Source organism: Myxocyprinus asiaticus, chromosome 30 (assembly GCF_019703515.2).
Source record: "Myxocyprinus asiaticus isolate MX2 ecotype Aquarium Trade chromosome 30, UBuf_Myxa_2, whole genome shotgun sequence".
NCBI lineage: Eukaryota > Metazoa > Chordata > Actinopteri > Cypriniformes > Catostomidae > Myxocyprinus > Myxocyprinus asiaticus.
The window spans coordinates 7,907,388-7,930,600 of NC_059373.1; the positions used below are offsets into that span (position 1 = coordinate 7,907,388).

At 35.6% G+C, this 23,213-nt stretch overlaps 3 protein-coding genes and 1 pseudogene across 4 annotated transcripts in view; 2 read left to right on the forward strand and 2 right to left on the reverse strand.

Annotated features, from left to right (window-relative positions):
- Positions 1 to 23,213, forward strand: part of LOC127421083 (antigen peptide transporter 2-like) — a 214,152-nt gene that overhangs the window by 72,505 nt on the left and 118,434 nt on the right. The window lies entirely within an intron of this gene.
- LOC127421097 (H-2 class I histocompatibility antigen, Q9 alpha chain-like) lies at positions 933 to 12,879 on the forward strand. 2 transcript variants are annotated; one of them, XM_051663864.1, is made up of 8 exons: positions 933 to 1,122; positions 1,809 to 2,069; positions 10,030 to 10,308; positions 11,099 to 11,380; positions 11,638 to 11,739; positions 11,886 to 11,903; positions 12,634 to 12,693; positions 12,772 to 12,879. In XM_051663864.1, exons 1-7 carry the CDS (start codon positions 1,068 to 1,070, stop codon positions 12,681 to 12,683), a joined length of 1,047 nt encoding a protein of 348 aa, XP_051519824.1. In that variant the 5' UTR covers positions 933 to 1,067; the 3' UTR covers positions 12,684 to 12,693; positions 12,772 to 12,879. The 2 variants fall into 2 exon arrangements, with proteins under 2 accessions (XP_051519824.1, XP_051519823.1); XM_051663863.1 differs by having other exon boundaries at positions 935 to 1,122; positions 12,634 to 12,687.
- Positions 19,660 to 21,034, reverse strand: LOC127421112 (patr class I histocompatibility antigen, alpha chain E-like). Its single transcript, XM_051663882.1, has 3 exons — positions 20,723 to 21,034; positions 20,334 to 20,438; positions 19,660 to 19,788 (listed from the first exon to the last, which is right to left on the reverse strand). The coding sequence occupies exons 1-3, from the start codon at positions 20,910 to 20,912 to the stop codon at positions 19,709 to 19,711; spliced, it is 375 nt and encodes a 124-aa protein (XP_051519842.1). The 5' UTR covers positions 20,913 to 21,034; the 3' UTR covers positions 19,660 to 19,708.
- LOC127421110 (major histocompatibility complex class I-related gene protein-like) lies at positions 20,901 to 23,184 on the reverse strand (annotated as a pseudogene).

The following is a 23,213-nucleotide window of genomic DNA, read 5'->3' on the forward strand; positions in this document are numbered from 1 at the left end:
CGAAATAATAAAAAATGCTACTCGTTAGATCGTTTAATGCTTTATAGTTTACTACCATTTACTACCTAGCCAGTCAAATAGCTGCCACAAACAATCTAGCTACATAAACTAATACACCGAAGTCTGTGTATGGCTTTTTATGTGACTAAACTAGTGATGGGTCGTTCATGAGCGATTCGTTCATTTTAAACGAATCTTTGATGTGACTCAGAAGAACGAGTAGTCTCACAGAGTGATTCGTTCATTTCGTGTTGACCGCGCATGTGCATTGCGCAACCTCCGTTCGTTTGTTACGTGAAAACCGCATAGGCGCTGTACAGGAAACAGAAATGATTAGTTCACCTCTCGAGTATTCTGGTCCGAGTTGTTCGTTCTTTTGTCACGTGACAGCCGTATACGCTATGGAGTGACAAAAGAACGAACGACTCCGACAAGAAGATTGCAGAGGTGAACTAATCTTTCAGTTTCTCATAATTTGTCCTTAGATGCATTAGCAAAGTTTCCTTATTGGGACTATAATCAAAGTTTGCGTAAGTAGACGTGTTGGGGGGGGGGGGATTTGGCCATTGAAAATGTAACATTTTAATTTAATTCTGCTCAAATGAACGAAATGAACTAAATGACTTGAATAAAGATTCGTTCATTTTGCTGAACGAGACTTAAAGATTCAAGTCAGTAAAATGATCCGATCTTCCCTTCACTAGACTAGACAGCATTAAACCATCAGACAGTTGAAATATATTTGAGGCAAGGGGTTAAGATTTATCCGTCTTACCTCGGTTCAAAGGAGATTACGTAACTGCGTCGTTCTTGCGACTTTCAGATTGGTCCACACTGATCCTCTTTCCACCAATAGCAGAAACCGCTGGATACGCCCATATATTTCGCCCTACCTGTCGACACGCCCCCTACCTGTCGACACGCCCCCACATTTCGATCCACCCACTTCTCCGACAGCAGAGATTCGTACTTGGGTGCTGCTACGTCTAAGAAAAACAATTGGATTATATTATTTTTCTTAGACGTATACAAGAATATATAATCTATATTCCACTTCTAAAACAAACATGCGATCCGGAGTAGGCCTACTTTTGCTCCTTGGAATTCATCTCGCCTATGCCAGTAAGTAATATTTTTGGTTGACTGTACAGTGGATCTCAATTGTTCGGGTTGTACCGCGGTACGAAACGTAGTTTATAGTTTGAGATGGTAGCCAATACTAATTGTTAGCCACATAATTTATACTTATTTGAATTTTCAACTATATATTCGTCAATTGACGCATCAAATCTGTCTGAATAATTTAACGATGTTTTCTGTCACCCCCTATAGAATTTCTAGTTTTAAAAGAATTATTTTACTTTAATTGTGTTATTTTAAAAGTATTTGGAATGTCTTTTACCACGATTAAGAGACTCTTTGCTTGAAGTAACTGGGCTCTGAAAACTGGTGTTGTGGAATCAGTTTCGTTTCTTACCTGAACAGGTGATTTCAGCCTGGAGACTGATGATCATGATTATCTTGCTCGGTCTCGCTAATAGGATCAAGACACATTTCATTATAACAGTTATTGTGCTTTCATTATTGCACAGAGATGAGGAGAATCGGACCGCCGTGGTTAAAATGTGAAGTAAAAATATGCTGAAAACACGTTTAAATAAGTTTATATTTTTGGAGCTGTGCTGCACCGACTTATTTTTTATTTTTTTTCTACCCTTTTTTGATCGAGCACCTTCACTGAGCACTTTCGCCACTGGATGTGCGTGTTTTTGCTTATGGTTTTGCTTTTGTACCATATCTTTCCACAGGAACACACTCTCTTAAATATTTCTACACTGCAGTGTCTGGAGACATAAACTTCCCAGAGTTAACTACAGTTGGTCTGATTGATGATGGGCAATTCATCTACTTTGACAGCAGCATAATGAAACCCATACCAAAGACAGAGTGGATAAAACAGAATGAGGGACCACATTACTGGGAAGAAGAGACTAACATCCTGATTAACAAACACATGGTCTTAAAAAACAACATTAAGGTAGCAAAAGAACGGTTCAATCAATCAACAGGTATGTTGATCATGAATGCACACACAAACACACATTCACACAAGCTCATTCCTAATACTTATATACTCTGGCAGACCCATGGGTGATATGATTTGTTTTTAAAGCTATCTGTCATTTTTACTAGTTTTATGCCATATTTCTTTTGACGCATGTGTTATGTCACCAAATACTAGACTTATACATTACTTAAATACTGTATTGTAAAAATGACAAAATGTAAGAGATTTTTAGATGTCAAGAAGCATGTACAATATTGAAACTCCAAACACTTTACAGGAAAGAGCAGTCGTTAGAACGGTTTGAAAGAAGAAGAATTCTTAATATATTTGCAATAGGAAATATATATCAAATAAAATACATTTAATTTCTTACAATCTAATCCAGTTTCTCTGAAAAGCAGGAAAAGGGCTTTATTGATCCTTTACATCATAATCAGTCAAGCAGACACTTATAATTTAAATCCCATTGATCTTCCTTCCCTCTGATGACAGACAACACATATAGTGCCCTCCACAACTATTGGCACCCTTGGTAATTATGAGACAAACAGGCTGTGAAAAAATGTATTTCTTGTTTATCCTTTTGCTCTTTCATTCAAAATATTTATATATAAAAAAAGCTATCATCTAATGTTATCAAACAATTGCAAACACAACACAAGTTTGATCAAATAACAAATATTTTGTAAAATATATTTGTGGCACAATTATTGGCATCCTTTTATTCAATACTTTGTGCAACCTCCCTTTGCAAAGATAACAGCTCTGAGTCTTCTCTTGTAATGCCTAATGAGGTTGGAGAACGCATGGCAAGGGATCTGAGATCATTCCTCCATACAGAATCTCCACAGATCATTCAAATTCAGAGGTCCACACTGGTGGACTCTCCTCTAAAGTTCAACCTACAGGTTTTCTATGGGGTTCAGGTCAGGGGAGTGGGATGGCCATGGCAGAACTTTGATTTTGTGGTCAGTGAACCATTTTTGTGTTGATTTTGATGTGTGTTTTTCATCATTGTCCTGCTGGAAGATCCAACCACGGCCCATTTTAAGCTTTCTGGCAGAGGCAGTCAGGTTTTGATTTAGTATCTGTTGGTATTTGATAGAGTCCATGATGCCGTGTATCGGAACAAGATGTCCAGGACCTCTGGCATGAAAACAGCCCCACAGTGTTAAAGATCCACCACCATATTTAACTGTGGAAATGAGGTACTTTTCCATATGGCTACTTCTCTGTGGCTAGTAGATTTCCAAGTTCACTAGCCACTCAGCATTTTCATTAGCCAAAATCCTCCACCTCACAAAAATTGATAAGGAGACTGTAACTGCATGCAAATGCATGCATGCATTTGTTAAACAAGAATGATATGAGTTCAGCAGGACACATGCCTAATGGTTTAAATAGCCTGTAAAATATCCAAAGGCAAACGCCAGTTAGAAAAGGAGTAGGGTAGAACAGGATGAAAATTTGTCAATTTTTCCATAATTCATGGAAGTTCCATGAAGCATGCTTCATTCTCCCCACACAGATGCGCGTGTAAGTTATGAGAGGCATGAATACCATTCATTTTCCTTCAGCAGCAGCAGAGTTTGTGAAGATGCTTGAGTTTGTTGTTTGATTAGAGCAGAGGCTTTTTTCTTGAAACCCTCCCAAACAACTTGTGGTGGTGTAGGTGATGTCTGATTGTAGTTTTGGAAACTTTCTGACCCCAAGACCCAACTAATTTCTGCAATTCTCCATGTACGATCCATGGAGATTCTTTGGCCACTCGAACCACTATCCTCACCGTGCGTGAAGACAATATAGACACCCGTCCTTTTCTAGGCCGATTCTTTGTATTGTAACAACCAGGATAATTCGGGACAGAGAGGAACACACAGCAGCCGCAATACAAACACACAATCCTTTATTATATGTTAAAAATACACAATAAAAGTCAACAGCATTTTCAAATGTGTCCAGCCTCCCCCTTTCTTTGTAGCAGAGTTGTCTAGGATATCACAGTACAGATGTAATCAAATGGGCAGTCCCCAAGCATTTAGTTCATCAGTTTGGAATGCCCGTCTATCAACAGGGCAGTGGATTTAACTTAGTCCACTGGACATCAGGAGCTCCCCTAACCAAGTCCAGTCCTGTAACCAGTGTTGGGGGTAACGTGATAAAAGTAACGTGTTACGTAATCAGATTACTTTTTCAGAATAACGAGTAAAGTAACACAATATTTTTTATTTTAGACCATAACATCGGAGTTACTTTATTTAAAAAGTTACGCGTTGCTTTTGTACACTACTGTCCCTGTATTGCGAGAAATCGGGAGTAAAATCTGCAAACTTCGGTGAGGAGTCGTAGTGCATGATTGGCATTGTATTTCTATAGAGTGTTAGGCCAGATACCATTTAGCAGAGAGAGACGAGTCACTTCTATTTAAATGAATGGGAGAAATTGGAACGCCTAACCAAGAAAAACTAGCACCCAAGAGTCAATTGACGTAGAAAGGAAGTCCCGCCTTGCAGGTAAAAGTGGCAACTGCCTTTTAGGTACAGACATCGCCTGTCAATCAACTCGCTAACGCACATGAGCATTTTGTGTTTTTTAGCGTGAAATGAGGTCAACAACATTTGGTTGAGTGAAATTGAGATTGATTCATGTGTTAATACAAACTGCATTAAAAAGTCAGTAAACGCATTTAAGCAGAGAGATTATAAGACTAGTCTTCCACTGGCCACAACATGAGGTTACATGGGATGCTAATAGCTAAACATCAGGATGGAATCTGTGGGTATTGTAGGGAGTCGGAGAATGTGTAGCATGTTTTTCAACAATATAGAAGAGAAAGAGAATTATTTAGATTAAAAGGGAAAGGAGTTAGAGATTTTAAAAATGATCCTTGATAAAAGGAATTGATCGAAGCTGTCACAGTTTTTAAATTAAACTGGTTTAGTGGAAAGGATATCAATGACTCTGGTGCTGATGCACCAAAGTTCGAGTTCCGGCTTGTGAGGTCTTGTTCCGATCCCATTCCCACTCTTCTCCCTGTCATTTCCTGTCACCTCTCTACTTTCCCTATCCCGTTAAAGCCAAAAGGCCATAATAATAAAAAATTAATAATAAAAAAAAAATTCAAGAGTAGAGGGCATTACATTAGTTTGAGAATCACTGTTAAAAGAAGAAAGATATTTTCGATAGGTGGCGATAGTGCTCCAACTGATGGTAGCCAATTGCTGTTCAAATTCAAAAAGAAGGCCACAACATGATACAGAGGGTGAAATACTCACACAATTCACTGACTTATGCAGCCATACTCCTCCGAGCTCCCCTGAAACTGGGAGAATGGGATGAGAAAAGACTCTAGATCACTGACTCCAAGCAACATTCTACATGGTTTGTGTATGCAGAGAAAATGTCTTATTTTCTAAAAAAATATTCTAAATTTTTGTTTTATAATAAACAAGTAGTTTGATTCATGAAACAAACCATTTTTATGAGATTTTGGTAGCATTAAAAATGATTCCATTTAAGTTGTATCAACATGTGCCTTTGAAGTTGTGGCGTCTGTACGCACCGTGGATCAACTCAAAACAAGCGTACACAGATGACAAGTGAAAAATATTCATTTATTCATCAGACTCATTCCTTGAAGATGTAAGGCTGGTATTTCCCACTGAATTTTATCCTGACTTTTGAAAAACATCTTAAGTTGACTCTGACATTGTCAATGGGCACAGCACATGATGACAGATATGATGCAGGTTCAAGTGTTGGACTTTGCTGCTTTATTCATATTGGCTGCCATGTTGATGGAAAAACAAATCATGCATATTCATGTTATTGATTTTTTTATTATAAATATGATGACGTGAAGACCTACTTTCTAAATATCTGTTTGTTTACTATGTTGTTTTGACATGAGTGTTGTACAGTAGCAAGCATGACCTGTTCTGTCTCTTGTATGGAATGCATAGTATAGCAGAAGAGAAAGTGGCTATGAGAAAAAAGTAACGCAAAAGTAAATTAACGTTTTACTTTCCATAAAAAAAATAACGTTTTAATTAAGTTAATTTATTAAGGAGTAAAGCAATATTCTAACGAGTTACTTTTAAAAGTAACATTACCCAACACTGCTTATAACTACCTAACTATCTTCACCACCAGAGACACTAACTGCCCTGATCAGCCGTTTAGCATGTCCCCCAAAATTATCGGCGCTCCTGTCCCCACATTAACATCACACAAGAACCCACCCGGAAAAATGAGCCACGATCCATCACCAGCAAACTCTTGAATATTTCACCAAAACAAGCTGCACCTGTGCAGCACTCTCATTTGCAGAGATACGGCCACTCATGTCAGCAAAGGGCATACCTAACTTCAAGTTCATCACAATTCAATTTCATCACAATATCTCCAGTTGATTGGAACTTCTTAATTATTGCCCTGATGGTGGAAATGGGTATTTTCAAAGTTTTAACTATTTTCTTATAGCCCCTTGCCAATTTGTGAAGTTCAACAACCTTTTGCTGCACATCAAAAAAATATTCTTTGGTTTTACCGATTGTGATGGATGACTAAGGGAATTTGGCCTGTGGGTGATGGTGACCTCATATTTATACCCATGTGAAACAGGAAGTCATGACCAAACAATTTAATGTACTTTTTTTTTTTTTTTCACAGCCTGTTTTTCTCATAATTACCAAGGGTGCCAATATATGTGGAGGACACTGTATCCTCTCTACAGAACAAACAATCAAATTGAAAAACAATCATTTTTTCAATTAAAAACAATCATTTCTGGTTCTCTTTGTTTAACAAAGTCTGACATATCCTAAATAGAACTTAAAATGGATGCTAAGCCTGTCCTTGTGCTACTCGGTATTGATGGATGCATCAATACTTTAGAAATTAGCAGATGATGTTTGTGGCACTTTGACAGTGAACCAATTACTCATAAATTACATTGATGTTCTGATTTTGATGTGTTTTTATTGGTTCATATGAAACAGTCTAGTCCAGGGGTCATCAACATGTCTGCACACCTAAAAACTGGTCTGTGGAGAGACTCGCATGTGTCTGCGGCAAAACTCGCTAGGATTGAGAGAAAAAAAATATACAGGCACAAGTATACATTTTAAATTCTAATACCTGATAAAGTGCTTTCACTAAGACTTAATTAAATAACACATTTTATTTTAAACTTCAGTTCTGATAATATGGATGAAAACATCAATTTATGTGTCTGTGATAAAAAAAAAAAATATATATATATATATATATATATATATTTTAAGATGTCTGTCACACACAGACACAGTGATGACTGAATATTTGTCTGTGCTATACCTATTTATCCTTTCTAGAATATGACATTGTAAGCTTAGTATTAATCGTAAAGAAAAACTCTAATTTGAGTCTTCTATTTTTGTGAGGAACATTTGAATGATGCACAAGGTGCTGCCTATGTAGAGTGTTCCAATTCAGCCACTTGTAAGGCTACATTTGAGTTAAAATGCTGCCTTAAAAGACAGTTTCCTATGTAGACAATAGGCAGTGAAATTGCTCATTTGGATTTGAAACTACACTTCTGTCTAGTGAGCTGAAGGCCTCACTAGACACAGGTGTGTGAGGTCACAAGCATGTCGGCACGCAGGGAGATATACAAAGTGATACACATTCACTTTTATTAAGTAATATTGATAAATGAGTCAAAGTTCCTACATTACATGATATTAAAGCTTGTTTAACAAACGTTTGCAGAGACAGTTGTACAAAACACAGTAAATTATGCTAGTGTTGCAGCATTATTTATCAATTGGGTTGCTAGGAAACATTTCTGGTGACAGTCAAACACCTGCTAAGCTAATGGGAGTGTTGCAGTTTTGTTTATTAAACATCATCTTCCGAGCATCTGGCAATGGAATGCATTTATGTTTGGAGATTTGAGATAAAGTAGGAATATCCCACATCTGACTTGAATGGAACACAGCATACTGTTTGCTTTCTGTCATGCCAAAATTAAACCAGTTTTGTGTATGAAATTCGTCAATCTTAATTCAGTCATAACACATGTTTAAATGATAACATTAAGTAAGATAGATATTTTTGTGTAATAATATTTTTTTCAATACACTATTTACACGCATGTCATTTCGGCCAACCCCATCTCATGAAAATTCATACATATTTTAGGAGTTGGCTATTTCGTATAAATTTGTACGATTTCATCACTTGCAAATGCCTGGATGTCTAATGTGGAAGTGCGAGTTCCGCGCATGAGGCGTTAAGGACATATTTATTATGCCCTAACCCAAACCCCTTATCTAAACCTAACCGATCAGTAGAGTGTGTAAACATGATAGGAAGTTGTTGTGTGTGACAGAAGCAAGTAATTGTCGCGTATTAGATGGAAACGATGTCCAGCGATGTCATTGGCTGTAGTGAAAGTCGTACGAATTCATAGTGCAGTTGTACGATATCATACAAATTAGCCAAATTTAGAAAAGTTGTTTTGTACGAATCCCGACGATTTCGCCTTGAGAGTGTGTTGGTTCGGCCTACATAATGTGATGTTTAAGTCCAATTAAAGGCCAATTTATACTTCTGCGTCGAAACTACGCTGTAGCCTGATGTGCACCTCTTCAAAAATGTAACTACGCGTCGACGCAGACAACAACAGCTGTGATTGGTCTGCTGTGTTACCAGAGACCGCCTCCCAGCATGACAACAAAATATCTGAGGTAGCAGCGCATTTTCTCCAAGATTATTTTATCTATGTATCTGTATCCACTGGTCGGTGATCGTGTCACTTTGTGTTTGGACCCGTTTCGTTTTTTTCTGCTGTTTTTATATTCTGTTTTATATGAACATGCGAAAACGTGACAAGACACACCTGTTTACATCTAATAATACTTTTACTCTTTATATATCAGGTATATTAGTGAAACAATACTTGTCAAAATTTGTTAGAACTAATTCAGAACTTTCCGATCTGTATGATGTTATGACCGTATGCTTGACAGAATGGTGTAAATAATCATATTTCATAAGTTGTGAAAATGGAACACTTCTAATTTGTCAGCAGATTAAAAAAAGCACCTGTTAAGAGTTGGATATTTTGCCTAAATGCAAAGTAAAAATGTTAAGCTTTAAAACGACAATTATTGTGTGTTGGTCAAGCAAACAGTTATTGATCAATTTGATTAATTTTTTTTTTCAGCACGGAGCGTTGAAGTATGCCACATTGTTTATTTTTTATTATTTAAGCGAGTCAAAAGCAATCATACAGTCTACGCCTGATTTATTTTCTCTCTGCATGTCAGGCAACATGTATAATAAATAATATGTACTTAAATACTACATATTTTGATGAACCCGTTTTGTTTTCAGTGCTTCAGCAATTTAATAAGTTCTTTTGAATCCATGAATACTATTGCATTGCCTTTTGTTTATTTATGAAATGTACAGTTATTTCAGAAATGAGGGGATTTTCTCTCAACACAATAGCTGTGTACTCACAAAACGCAGAACTATAAATGCAAATCAACGCTTTGGCCACCACACGGAAGTAACTTTGATACTAAATCCAGTTTTAACATTTAGCTGAAATGTTGTTTATCAACATTTAAAGATATAGGTGTATAAATTAAATTAGTCTCACTTAACATGACATGATATTGCCTTCCAACATATAGTATTGTAAAGTATCCGGATAACTGAAAGGAGGTGAAACATTCTCAGGTGGGTAATCTGGGTATATTACTGTAGTAGTAATAAACTCAATGTTTGACAAAATGTGTAACATAAGTGAGTTTTATTCTTTTTCAAAAGCAATAGCTTGAGATTTATACATTCTTAAATCAGCAGAATACTGTAAGTATAGACTGTGTTAGTTCATACACATCTTCTCTTTTTTGTTTTTCATTACTGATACACAGTACATTACACTCTCTGTGTGACTCTCTCCACAGGTGTACACACATACCAGCAAATGTACGGCTGTGAATGGGATGATGAGACTGGAGCAACAAATGGCTTTCTCCAGGAAGGATATGATGGAGAAGACTTTCTGAATCTGGATTTGAAGGATCTGAGATGGATTTCACCAGTGCAGCAAGGACTCATCACCACACAGAAGTGGAACAATGACAAAGCCCTGCTTGAGAAGGACAAACAGTACTTCAACACTGAGTGCATTGAGTGGCTGAAGAAATACGTGCAGTATGGAAAGAGCAGCCTGGAGAAAACAGGTGCATAATTTCTTATCCAGCATTGAGCATGTACATATTTCCTTTGAAACTAAACATTTTATAAGCTACACGTCACTGTAGAATATTTTAGTTTGGTATCTAGAATAAATCACTCTTTAATCCAGAACAGTTCAATCTGATTTTTGTTTTGTTTTTTGTAGAATTTATGAAATGATGTGGTTTTGTGTGTTTATGGAGAAATGTACAGTATAGTTGATGTGTTTTTATGTATGTAATAATTCCTCCTCCTTGAACTTACTACAGATTAATGAGACCGAATCAGAAAATTGAATAGAATTAAACCTCCTGATTGTTTCTATTAAATTAAGATATGTCATTTGAATTGTCAGTTTAAGAAAAGAAAAAAAGCCAAGAAAAGAAATTATCGGTGACTCTTAAAGAGCATGAAATTGAAGTGTGACGTATTGAGCAGCAGTGTTTTAACAAATAAAAGTGTTTAAATTATTAACACTCAATTCTGTGCTGAAGTGTGACCATTACTTTGGATTTTAAGATACATTTTTTGTTTTATTAGAATATTTTTATTAGAATACAGAGTCTTCACTTTCTTTTTCTCTGTATTTCAGTCTACATACAGTTTGTCTCTTTTCTGTCCTCTGTATTATTCTTCATCTCTCTCTCTCTCTCTCTCTCTCTCATTCTCTTTTTTCTCTTATTTCTAGCTTCAGGAAGGATGGCTATCAATGCAATTGTGATTTTCAGATATCCTGTTTGGTCGTGAGGTTGTTAAGTTTTTCTCTTTCCCCTCTCTCTCTCTCTCTCTCTCCAGTCTCTCCTCAGGTGTCTCTGTTGCAGAAGGATCACTCTTCTTCAGTCACGTGTCATGCTACAGGATTTTACCCCAGTGGAGTAACAATCACCTGGATGAATAACGGACAGGAGCATCATGAGGATGTGGAGGTTGGTGAACTTCTTCCCAATGTGGACGGAACCTTCCAGAAGACGTGCACACTCAGAGTTACACCTGATGAGTGGAAGAAGAACAAGTTCAGCTGTGTGGTGGAACACAAGGGCATCATCAAGGAAGAGAATGAGATCAGGACAAACAATGGTAAGGGTTATTAAATGTGTGGACTATAAAACTATGAATTGTTTATTAAAAACATTATTTGCTTTGCTCATACAAACTGTATATGTTTAGATGTATTATAATTGTGTTTGCACATATAAAATACACTATCAGAACACACAGTACACAAATATCACAATCACAGACTTGTGTTTGTGTCTGTTGAAATTGTCGATCTGTAAAGTTACTAACAATGTCAAGTTCTTTGAATAATCTGATGTATTCTTCTGAACAAACAGGAAATTCTCTTCCCATTGGCATCATTGTTGGCGTTGTTGCTGCTGTCGTTCTGTTGATTGTCATGGCTGGCATTGGTTATAAGATCTATCAGAAGAAGAAAGGTGAGGACAGACACTTATGATTGTATTTCACTGACTTCAATGTTTTTCACATATTTGTGTGTTGCTCTGATTGCGGTCTTAGTTTTGATACAGTTAATTTGTTGTTGATGTGTAAAATTACTGAGCTCCTCTCTCTTTGTTTTCAGGCTTCAAACCTGTCAACGGTAAGTTTCTCATTATAACCTCTATTAGATGTAAATGCATAAAGACGGGCACTGATGTGATTTACAGTATATTAATATGTTCATGTATCTACACTGAAAATATTAAACAAAAAAATGTGCATCATGTGGTAACATCTAAATTTACTGGTTTGATTCCAGTCTAAAACATTTAATATCACTAAATCAACCTGAATACATTAGGACCCCCACCCACTCACACACACACACACTTTTTTAGCAAAATATACATTATATTGTGTTATATATTTTGTATAAAATCGTTGTCGGCTGCATAATACAATGACTTTAAGCCTCAGCAGCAGCCTCTAATAACCGGTCACTATATGACAGTGCCCGCTGCTTTTCACCAAGAACCACTGAGTGAACAAATCAAAGTCAGTTTTATTATTTTCACACATTTTTCACAGATCAATAAAGAACAAAAACAAAATGAGGTTCCTTCAGGAAACTACGGGACAACATTTAACAGATTCAATCATATGACACAAAGAGCTAATTGGACTCAATAAGACAATATATTTACATGACAGTGGATATTACGTCACCTACTTAATATTCATGAACCAAACTGATACTTTTTATAATGTGTCAAACACTTTCCAGATTGTTCCTATTCATCTGATGACTTGAATATATTATTTCTGCATGTATGAATATGTGATGCCAGCAGTGATCATCTAAACAGTCTCTTATTTATTTTCTGTTCTAGGCTCTGATGATGGATCTAACAGTTCAGCTCATGCAGAGCAACATGCATAAAGATGTAAGTGTAAGTGTAATCATTCATAAGTGCAACTGTCTCAATCATGTGAAATAAATGTAATTGATATTTTACTGCCATTTTTAGGAGACACCAGATGCGTGAGAGGGATGAAGTGAACCTGCTGTCAGTCTTGTGTACAAAATGTCTCATGCACAGGATCACAGATTTTTGAATTAAATACAATTAAATGTTTTTATTTGTTTGTGGTGGGATTGGTCTGTTTTATGAGTCTTCATTATGGTAATTACATCTAAAAAAATAATAGCTTTTTTTTATTCTTATTTTTTTATAAACACTTTATTCAGCTGGTCTTCATTTATTTTACGAACATTTGAGATGTAGAAAAATGGCACATTGATCTTAGGACTTAAATGGAAAATGTAAATATTTGTCTTTATTCACATTAAAAACAATTCAGATGATTAATTCGTAAGGTTTGTGTGGGTGTCAAGTCAATTCTGACCCTGAAAAAAGAAATCATTAGAAACATGACTAGTTTATAAAATTAGTGGAATCATCCTGGTAAAATATTCTGTCTTTTATTCTAAGATGATTGAATTGTTTATTTAATACAAGTTAAAATAACTTAAACTTTAAAATGATCTGGACTGTATGATTTATGGAATTGTGCCATCATGTAGTCTTCATGTTTTTGGGATTCATGGTCTTTTTCTGTCTGTAAATTTCCTTCTTTATGTTTTAAATGAGTGAGTTGATAAGCTGTTCTGCAGAATAATAATTAATCCTGGTAATGTTAACAATGTTGCACTGTTAAAAATTTACATGAATATCTTATCTATGAATAACAGTACAAGAAATATTTTCCTTTATTTGAGGTTACAAAATCTAAATTCAGTTAACATGAATGTTTTGTTTATTGATTCTCTAAAAGTTGAAATGTAATTTTGATTCTTTGAAAATAAACGACCTCACAGAAAGGAGAAATTGTTGAATGTCTGTCTCTCTCTTACCAAAGTAGTTTTTATTTCCAAACACAAATCTAGAGTTCATGAAATGGGTTTTATAATCTACTGAGGAAATATGACACATAAGACAGATTTTAATTGCATTTGTAAACTTTATATTGTGCAAAATGCATTTTCACTTTACAATAGATTTTCACTGTATATTAAAAATCTGATCAGCGCGTTTTAGAAACAACTGCAACTTAATAGAGAATTACAAGAATACAGGCAGTTATAAACCTGCTGTCTGTATGTATAAATGAATGTTGTCACACTAGATCACCACCCTCACTAGCCTATACTAATATGCAGGATAAATCTATGGATTCTTGCTTAGAGGATTACATGACATAATTCACATTTAATTAAATCCACTAATCAACTTTTGCTCAGAATGAACATGTATGATATTTAACTACAACTGAAAGTTGATATGAAGTGATATGAAATATGATTTATAAGTATACTAAAGAGACATGAGAGAAGAGTTACTGTTCATCTGCTCAGATGTGAGACATAAAAATATATTGTTTTAGTGCTTTGTAAGTTCTGCTGAGTTTGTGTCATATAAACTGCACATGAAAATGTAATTTGTAACTTTAAAAGGCTTCTCTTCGACTCTTGGATACTTAAAGTGTTCATAAAATGTTAGAATGACTCGACTGACTTGAATTGATATTTTGTAATAGCAAAATCCTAAATAGAAATCTATAGATGATAACGGTGATTGAGGTTGTTTCAGCTTCATTCTCTACAAGAAAGGAATATTGTTGACACAAGAATCAGAATCAGAATCAGCTTTATTGCCAAGTGTTCTTACACATACAAGGAATTTGTCTTGGTGACAGGAGCTTCCAGTGTACAGACTGGTGCTTATTTCATGATATGTTGACAATTTAAAAAATGTGAAAATAAACTAATATTATGTTTTGACCTTTCAGTAGGCATTATAGATGTTTGCTATTACAAGCTAAAATGATGTATAGTAATTTTTATAAATTATCTGTATGTGTGATAAGCGGGACTCTACATCACCATATAAAAGCCCTATTTTATAATTCTCTTTCATAAATACATCCAAATGTTTATGCTTGCATTGAGATTAAAGTGATCAGATCAGGTTTCCATTAAGTTTTTTTCTCTAATCACCAAATAAAGCAAATGTGATTTGATAACCTGCTACACACCTACAACCTGTGGCTCACAGTAATACTATTGGCCTATAATACATAGGTTTATTGCAATGCAATCGTTTACTTCCATATTCTAAACCTGTGAGTGTGAAAAGGATCCATTGCCATCCTTCTTGCTGCACAACAATCATTCATGTTTACAAAATACGAAGGAAATCCCAAATTGATTGGCTCACTCAGCTTCAAAAATGTTTTAAAGCTAATTCACACTGGCCAAATAAATGCCAGCAAACGGCAACATTTAAAACATTCTGATAGTTGTATTGAGAATGTTGGGAAACATACAGTAATGTGCAAAAGTCTTAGGAACATATGTTTCACAAAAACATTTGTCTTAAGATGGTTATTTATATCTTCAGTTTTAGTGTGTCAATGGGAAATATACATTTTAGACAAACATTTCTTTTGCAAATAGAAAAGATTAGAATAGAAGAACAGGTCGCTCTGCAACAGATGGCATTGCCCCCACAGTGCCCACCACTGAACATCGAGTCAGTCTGAGATTACATGAAGAGACAGAAGCAATTGAGACAGCCTAAATAGATAGAAGAACTGTGGCATATTGTCCAAGAAGCTTTGAACAGCCTATCTGCCAAAAAACAAGAAAAACTGTATCCAGGTGTATGTAGGAGAATTGGTGCTGTTTTAAAGACAAAGGTGGTCACACCAAATATTGATTTAGGTTTTTTTATGTTTACTGGACTTTGTATGAAGTTAATTGATCAGTGAAAACTATTTATTGCATTATTTTTGAAGAAATCCTCACTATGCAACATTTTTCACAAGTGACTAGTTGGTCATTGTCACACTGACCAACAAAACCCCAAAAATTTGTTTGTTGGTGCTTCATAACGCATTGTGCTTTAGCCTTTTTAGTACAGTTGCGCAAATGAACAGAGTAGGCTACAATCCTCCAAAGACACATCTGCCATCCACTTCTGTTTTCTTGCTCATACTGAGTGTGAAAGGCTCCAATCTCAGAATAAAGAAAACCTGCTACTGTGAATTCTAACAGACACCTTTATTGTCGTGCATATTAATTTGGACATAATATCTACTTATTTATTGAACCATACGTGACAAATTTAAGGTTTCCATGCATGTAGCTTCTAATTAGAGGAGTTTTCTTTTGGAGAAGGAATATACTTCTGTTCAAACATGCTGTCTCTGAGCACTTTTCCTCCATCAAGATGTTCCCTGCTGTCCGAGTGGATTCAAAAGGAAGTAATCTCAAGTTCAATCATAACTTCTGTTATTATTTTTGTAATACGAGAACTACACAAATATTAAATTGAGATGTATTTACATAAATATCCCAAACAGTACTTAATGTTACAGTTTTGGCACAAATAGATTGCCTGGCCTGAGGGGCAAGCATCATGGGCCCATTTGTTGCACCTCACACACTGCACCCAAGTCTCCTTTGGGCGGCTGTTTGAGAATGGCTCTACACAGACGAGACAGAAGCACTCCTCTTCATCTGATGATGACTCATCTTGGATTTTTCTGTTTTTAACTGCCTTCTTGCACTTTACAGATCCAGATTTTGACTCCCCCCTTTGCTTCCCTTTCTTCTGAAACAGATTTTTGCTAAATTGTGCCTTATTCTTTTCCATTTCTAGTGCCTGCTTCGCTGGTGTGTCAGTTAGAATTGCTGTTTTGCGCCATTTTCTTCCTTTGCAGGTTTTTTTTTTTTTTCGGGGACCAGCTTTTGGATAGGGCCAAATGTCCTCTGTAGTTGGTAGACTTGTGTCAGCACTGACACTGCTGGAAAAGGGTGAGCTGATGCTAGCATAGGAATTGGGCAGGTCTGGGTCTGAGCTCATTGCAGGAAGGGCTGGCCTGGTGCTGGGGCCTGACATGGCTGGATTGGATTCTAAATTGGCTGATCCATAACATAGGATGGTGCAAACTGTTGCTGGCACAGCTACCTGCCTTTCTACTTCTGTGGGAACCTTTTGACAATACCGAATAAGAGTGCAGTAATTTATGCCAAAATCCCCCGCTGTACTCCTGATTGATGTATTTTGCAACTTAACCTGCCTCACTTAACATAATATCAGGTGGTGTGCTGCCATTCTCTGTCTTTCTTTTATAATTTCTAACCATCTTTCTTTCTTTCTTCACATGTAACAACTTGCCCCAAACTGATATAATGTTAGCTAAATCTCAAAGTTAGCTCAACATAGGACTGCAGCTAAAGTACCTCTACTCAATACAAAAATATAATTTTGAACATTCATACCTAACAAAGTTTTATTACATAAAATGTAAAGTGTCATTTGTTTACTTTTGAAGGTGAAAAATAAGAACATTGTGCTCACCTCTGAATAGAGTGACTTTGACCACATGTGAACAGGAAGTAAACCACAGAAGATGTTGTCACACTAAGTAACTATTTGATTTTTGAGATAGCAGCTCTTGTGGTGGAGGAATGAAGAGTGTGACTACTTACCTATGTGAAAACTTACTCCGTTCTGGAGTCGTATAGATTAGTTCACCCAAAAATGAAAATTCTCTCATCATTTACTCACCCTCATGCCATCCCAGATATGTATGACTTTCTTTCTGCTGCAGAACACAAATGAAAATTTTTAAAAGAATATTTCAGCTCCATTCAATTCAAGTGAATGATAGTTGATAAAAGTAATCAATTCAACTCGAGTGGTTTAATCAATGTCTTCTGAGGTGAACAATTTAGTTGTTCAAACTTCTCCACTTGAAACCTAGTCAACACATAATGACAACTGCCAAACAGCGTGCAATAAACAATGCATAACAAGCTACAATGGCGAGACACGTTTGGTAACTATTGCTACATGCCTATTATATTAGGAGAGAAATTAACAGCTGGTATTTCTCTGTGTCATTGATTGCACTCTGTTCGGAGAAACCACGTGACCCTCAGTCAAGGCGGTATCACTCTCTATACAGGCAGCATGTCCAGAGTTTGGCAAGTTTGGAAGACGTTTATAGTCTTGGAGCGCCATCAGGTGGAAACTAATACTTGAAAGGCAATGGGCAAAAATTCGTGTATTACAGAAACGCATGCGCAAGAACGCGCTTACAGTGTGCTTTCTGAGAAGTGTAAAGACATATACATGTTATATTAATCATTGCAAACACGAGAACAGGGTATTACGTTTCCAAATGGGACTCTATGGCAGTGGTCGCTGTTGCACTTGTGCTTTATGGAGTGATAAATATTCTTTCCTGGACATTCAGATCTTCTGGTAAGTTAGTTCAGTATTATCACTACAATATTTTAATCACAGAAGTGAAATATGTCACATTATGGAAGTAAAATTGGTTGCCAATGCTATTTTATGTTGAGTGTAAATCTTTAAATGGTGTTAGTATTCATGCTGGCTGTACTGAAGTATATTTAGACTATAATCATGTTTGTGATACTGAATGCCTAAGAATGTATTAAATGTACAAATGTGTAAATAGGAATATTATGTTAATGTTTTACTAAATGTCTGTTTCCATGCAGACTCATTTAAATAGCAAGGTAATTAATATTACATGCAAAACTAAACAATCACAAAAGTTTGAGAATTTAAAGTCTTTTGTTTATATGTAAAACTAGTCTGTCTGCTCATTGTATTTCTCTGTCTCTACTGTTGAAGAAGAAATTAACATGGACCTGGAGGTGATTTTATGTGTCTTCTCACTGTGGAGCTCCTGTTTTCACTGATTGATCTTGAAGATTGAATAAACTATCTGGTCATGTAAATAGTCCTGTCAGAATAGTTGAACGTATTGTGGTTCTGTGTGTGTGTGTGCCCAGCTATAGGGACACAATTTGTACCCGAAATTAAGCTATTTCTGACAAAAGCCCCTTCGGGGGACATTTTGGGACGTCCTCCTTTGGAAAAATGATCTTTAAGGAAATCATTTTTTATTATTATTATTATAAAAATGTTTTCTGTTCAGGTTAGGTTTATGTAAAAACAAAGTCTATGGTATGTCCCCATTTAGACTGTACTGTAAGTAAACGTGTATGTTTACTTTCTGGAAGTTTTTACATTCAAAGATTTTAAAGCATCAGCGGATATGAGATAAATCAGTGAAGAGGAATTTATGATAGTAATGGTAAAACTTGGATTGTAAACTGTGATCAGTGCTTGATGAGATATTTAAAATAGCCACTAACTATTGTGCTGTTTTGTAGAGTTGTGGAGTTTAAACAAAATATTTCATACATTTTTGGTCATGTAAGGAACACAGCATAGGTTATTATTTTATATTTTAGTTTTGAGTACATAAGTACAGTTATGTGAACATGACAATTGAAGAGTGAATCATCATGGCATTCACATTATCACATACACTATGAAATAAAATCACAAATTAAAATGATTTGTAATCTAAAGCACAAAGGTCTTAAGCATGTATATCTAAATAAAACAAATACAACTTCAAAAGGACAAGTAAAAAAAAAATATTATTAGCCTATTATTTTTAAGTAGAATGTACAGTCTAACACCCAGAACTAGGAGAAAATGGCCCACAGGAGGCAGTAAACAATGGTTTCACACATATCACTCAGTCTGTAAAGATGTGGAGAGATTTGAGATACAGGGAGAGGAAAAGGGCACATAGAAAATGAATGAAAGCCAATGAATTGTGATTAAAAGAAATGTAAAAATTGAACTGCTTGGTTTGCTAACCAGTGTGCTTTATTAATGTGGGTCATATTGGTTGGACTGTCCTTGGAGCAAAAATACTGTAACTTCCTTTGGATAGCTGTGGTGCAGTGGTGAGCTCATGTGATCCAGACATATCGAGCAGCAGTGCTCATACAGGTGACGCAGGTTTCAGTGTGTCCTGTTCCATTCCCTCCCCTCTAATTTGCAGTCACTCACTTCGATCACATTCAAAAAAAGTTGAATAATTAATACCAATAACTAAAAACCCATGTTCTCCCACAGTTGTCTCTAAAAACGAAAAAACACAACTTTAATTTACTTGGCAGCTAAAATAGTTGCAATGAGTGATGTATGCTTATATCATACAGTGCATCCGGAAAGTATTCACAGCACTTCACTTTTTCCACATTTTGTTATGTTACAGCCTTATTCCAAAATGGATTAATTTCATTATTTTCCTCAAAATTCTACAAACAATACCCCATAATGACAACGTGAAAAGAAGTTTGTTTGAAATCTTTGCAAATTTCTTAAATTCTTAAAATAAAACACACATCTATGTTGGGAACTTATTTATATGTATGTATATATATATATATATATATATATATATATATATGTTGTATTGTATACATGTTGTATATATTATGTATTACAAATATTACAAATTATATAGAAACATTACAAAAATGTTCTCACTGTTTTAAAATACTACTACTACATGTTCTACTGCACATACTAGAGTGAGACTGTAATTAGAGCAGCACACAAATGCATGAAACATTATAGTGGCAACAGATTAAATCAAATGTATGTCACATGTCTGCTCTCACCTGTCCTCCTTTTCTTCTGATACACAAAATACCCGATGACACTGATGACAACCAACAGGATCACAACAACAACACCAACAATGATGCCAACTGGATCAGAGTTTCCTGTTTGATCAAAATAATCCAGATTATTCACAGAGACATACAATGATGATAATCTCTATTAAAGACAAAAAAGTATTTAACTGTGACTAAATTTTTATAGCATATTTTCTATAGAATAAGAATAAAAGACAAAGTAAGATTTAAATAGAATAAGAATACAGAATAATAAAGATCTAAACATACAGTATAACAGCTTGCACACAAAACTGAACAGCATTTCTCAGAGGTTGCTATTTGGTCACTCAGGAGACTAAATGGAGCGCTCAGTTATTTTTTACTGTTACCATTTTTTGGCCTGTTCACCATGACTTTTGGAATCGGGATGAGTCCACTCCATTCTACCAAACAGCTGTACTGGTTCTTCCACTCATCAGGTGTAACTGTGAGTGTTTTCGTCTTCTGGAAGGTTCCATCCTCGTTGGGAAGAAGTTTACCCAGTTCCACATCCTCATGATGCTCCTGTCTGTTTTTCATTCAGGTGATTGTTACTCCACTGGGGTAAAAACCTGTAACATGACACGTGATTGGAGAAGAGGGATCCTTCTGCAACAGAGGGATCCTTCTGCAACACAGACACCTGAGGAGAGACTGAAGAGAGTGAAAGGCACTCATAAAGGAAAAGTATATGAGATAAAAGACAGAAACTCAGAGAGAAAATGACACTTTACCACACATGTAAAATAAGCCAGTGCTTAACCCAAAAATTAAAAAAATTTCATCATTTACTCAAAGCTATATGACTTACAAGTTCACATGTTTATATACAATATTCCTTCAGTGGAATGAAGGTGAACTACATTCAAAAACGATTTTTAAGATTTACGCATTTCAATTTCATTAGAAAAAAATCGATTACATTTAATTGTGTAACGTTTAACAAAATTAAATTAATAAAACTTAAAATATTTAGCTTTTTAATTTTATTTAATTAAAGAGTACTTAATTTAATTTGATGTAATTTTGTCGTGAAACTGAAATATGTAAATCTTAAAAGTTTTTTGTGTGTGTAATTACTAGCTGTCCATGATGGTGGGATGAACACAAGACTCGGCTCAAGTATCTCTTGGTCTACTTAAAATGAAATTAGTTATAAAGCTGGAGTTGGGGTGATGGAGGGATACTGGAAACATTGTCACAGAAGTGTTGTGATTAGAAGGTTAGGTGAACATGCATTAGACTAAATAAAGTCTAAATGAAGGGGTTTATTTGCATAGTATTAACATTGTGGTAATTTTTGTTTTCAAATAACAGTTGCTCAAACATGACCAACTTAATTATGTAAGTTAATTATTGATAAGATGCACCTGATTTCTTCAGGCTGCTCTTTCCAAACTGCACGTACTTCTTCAGTTACTCAATGCACTCGGTGCTGAAGAAATGTTTGTTATTCTCAAGCCACAATCTGTCATTGTTCCACTTCTGTGTGGTGATGAACCCCTGCTGCACTGGTGAAATCCATCTCAGCTCCTTCAAATCCAGAGGCAGTAAGTCCTCTCCATCATATCCAAACTGGTTGAACCCACTTGTAGCTCCACTTTCATCATCCCATTCACAGCCGTATATATCACCTGTAATGTGTGCACACCTGAAGAAAGATACAATCTGTTATGAACCTACTGATTCTGGACTATGCTGATTAATTGTATTAATTTAGTAGTGTTCACCCCCAGTCTGCTTGAAGTGCTCCTTTGCAATATAGATGTTAATCTTGTATAGTTCTTGAAATCCTATGGAGATCTGAGTCTCTTTCCCAGTAGTCAGATTCCACAGACTTGTCCATCCACTCCTGTCGGGGACTCATTCTGCGAGTGTTGTTGTCATAATACACTAAGGGCACCCCATCCAGAAAGCCCACTGACACAAACTCTGGAACATTTTCAATACCAGATATTGCTGTGTACGTGTACCACAGTGAATGGATCGCTGAAAGAAAAAGTTGCATGAAAAGAATTAAAAAATGGTTGGGAAAAGTCGTTCAAACAGTGATTCTCTGTGAATTAAGTCAAGAACTTTTGCTTAATTGCTAGCTTTAAGAAACTATTTAAAAGAGGAAACCAATGAAGTAGCATAGATGAGATTATGGGAGATTATTATTATTTGAAAATATAAATAAATGAATAAATAAGATGAATCTTACAAGTAATACCAAATTGTATAAAAAGTCATCAAAAATATGACAATAAATACTGATGGAGTTATTCCTAAAATAATGGATGAGATTATTTTGTGTGTGCCATTTTTAGCATCTGAACTCAAAATATAAGGACGGTCATAATTGGATCTCACATGAAAGACTACGACCATTGTTATAATTACTTTAGTAAGCATTTAAAAATTCATTATGAAAACGGAAGACTGTGACAGTCTTTGAATCTCTTAAATAATTAAGAAATAAGTAAAGACAAGCAAGAGAATCAGAAGATAGTTTAACAACTTACATGCATATGTTCCCTTTATGAGCAGAAGACAAAATAAGCAGATGTGCACATTTAAGTCTGTACCTGCCAGGAGATTTACCATCCTGCAGAATTGAGTTCCAAAGCCTTGTTCTGACACCTGATCCAGTCAATCAGGAAAAACCTTTTAAAGGCTGGTTTATTTTCTCATTCTCTACTGTGACACACTTATTTTCACACTTTCTCATTTTGTATGTGCTAACACTGGAACTTTTTGTTTTGAGCATGTTTAGCTGAATCAATCACGCCTTGACCCCAGTAGAACACATCAACATAATAAGGAACTGATAAAACGATGCATAAATAGACATACTGTATA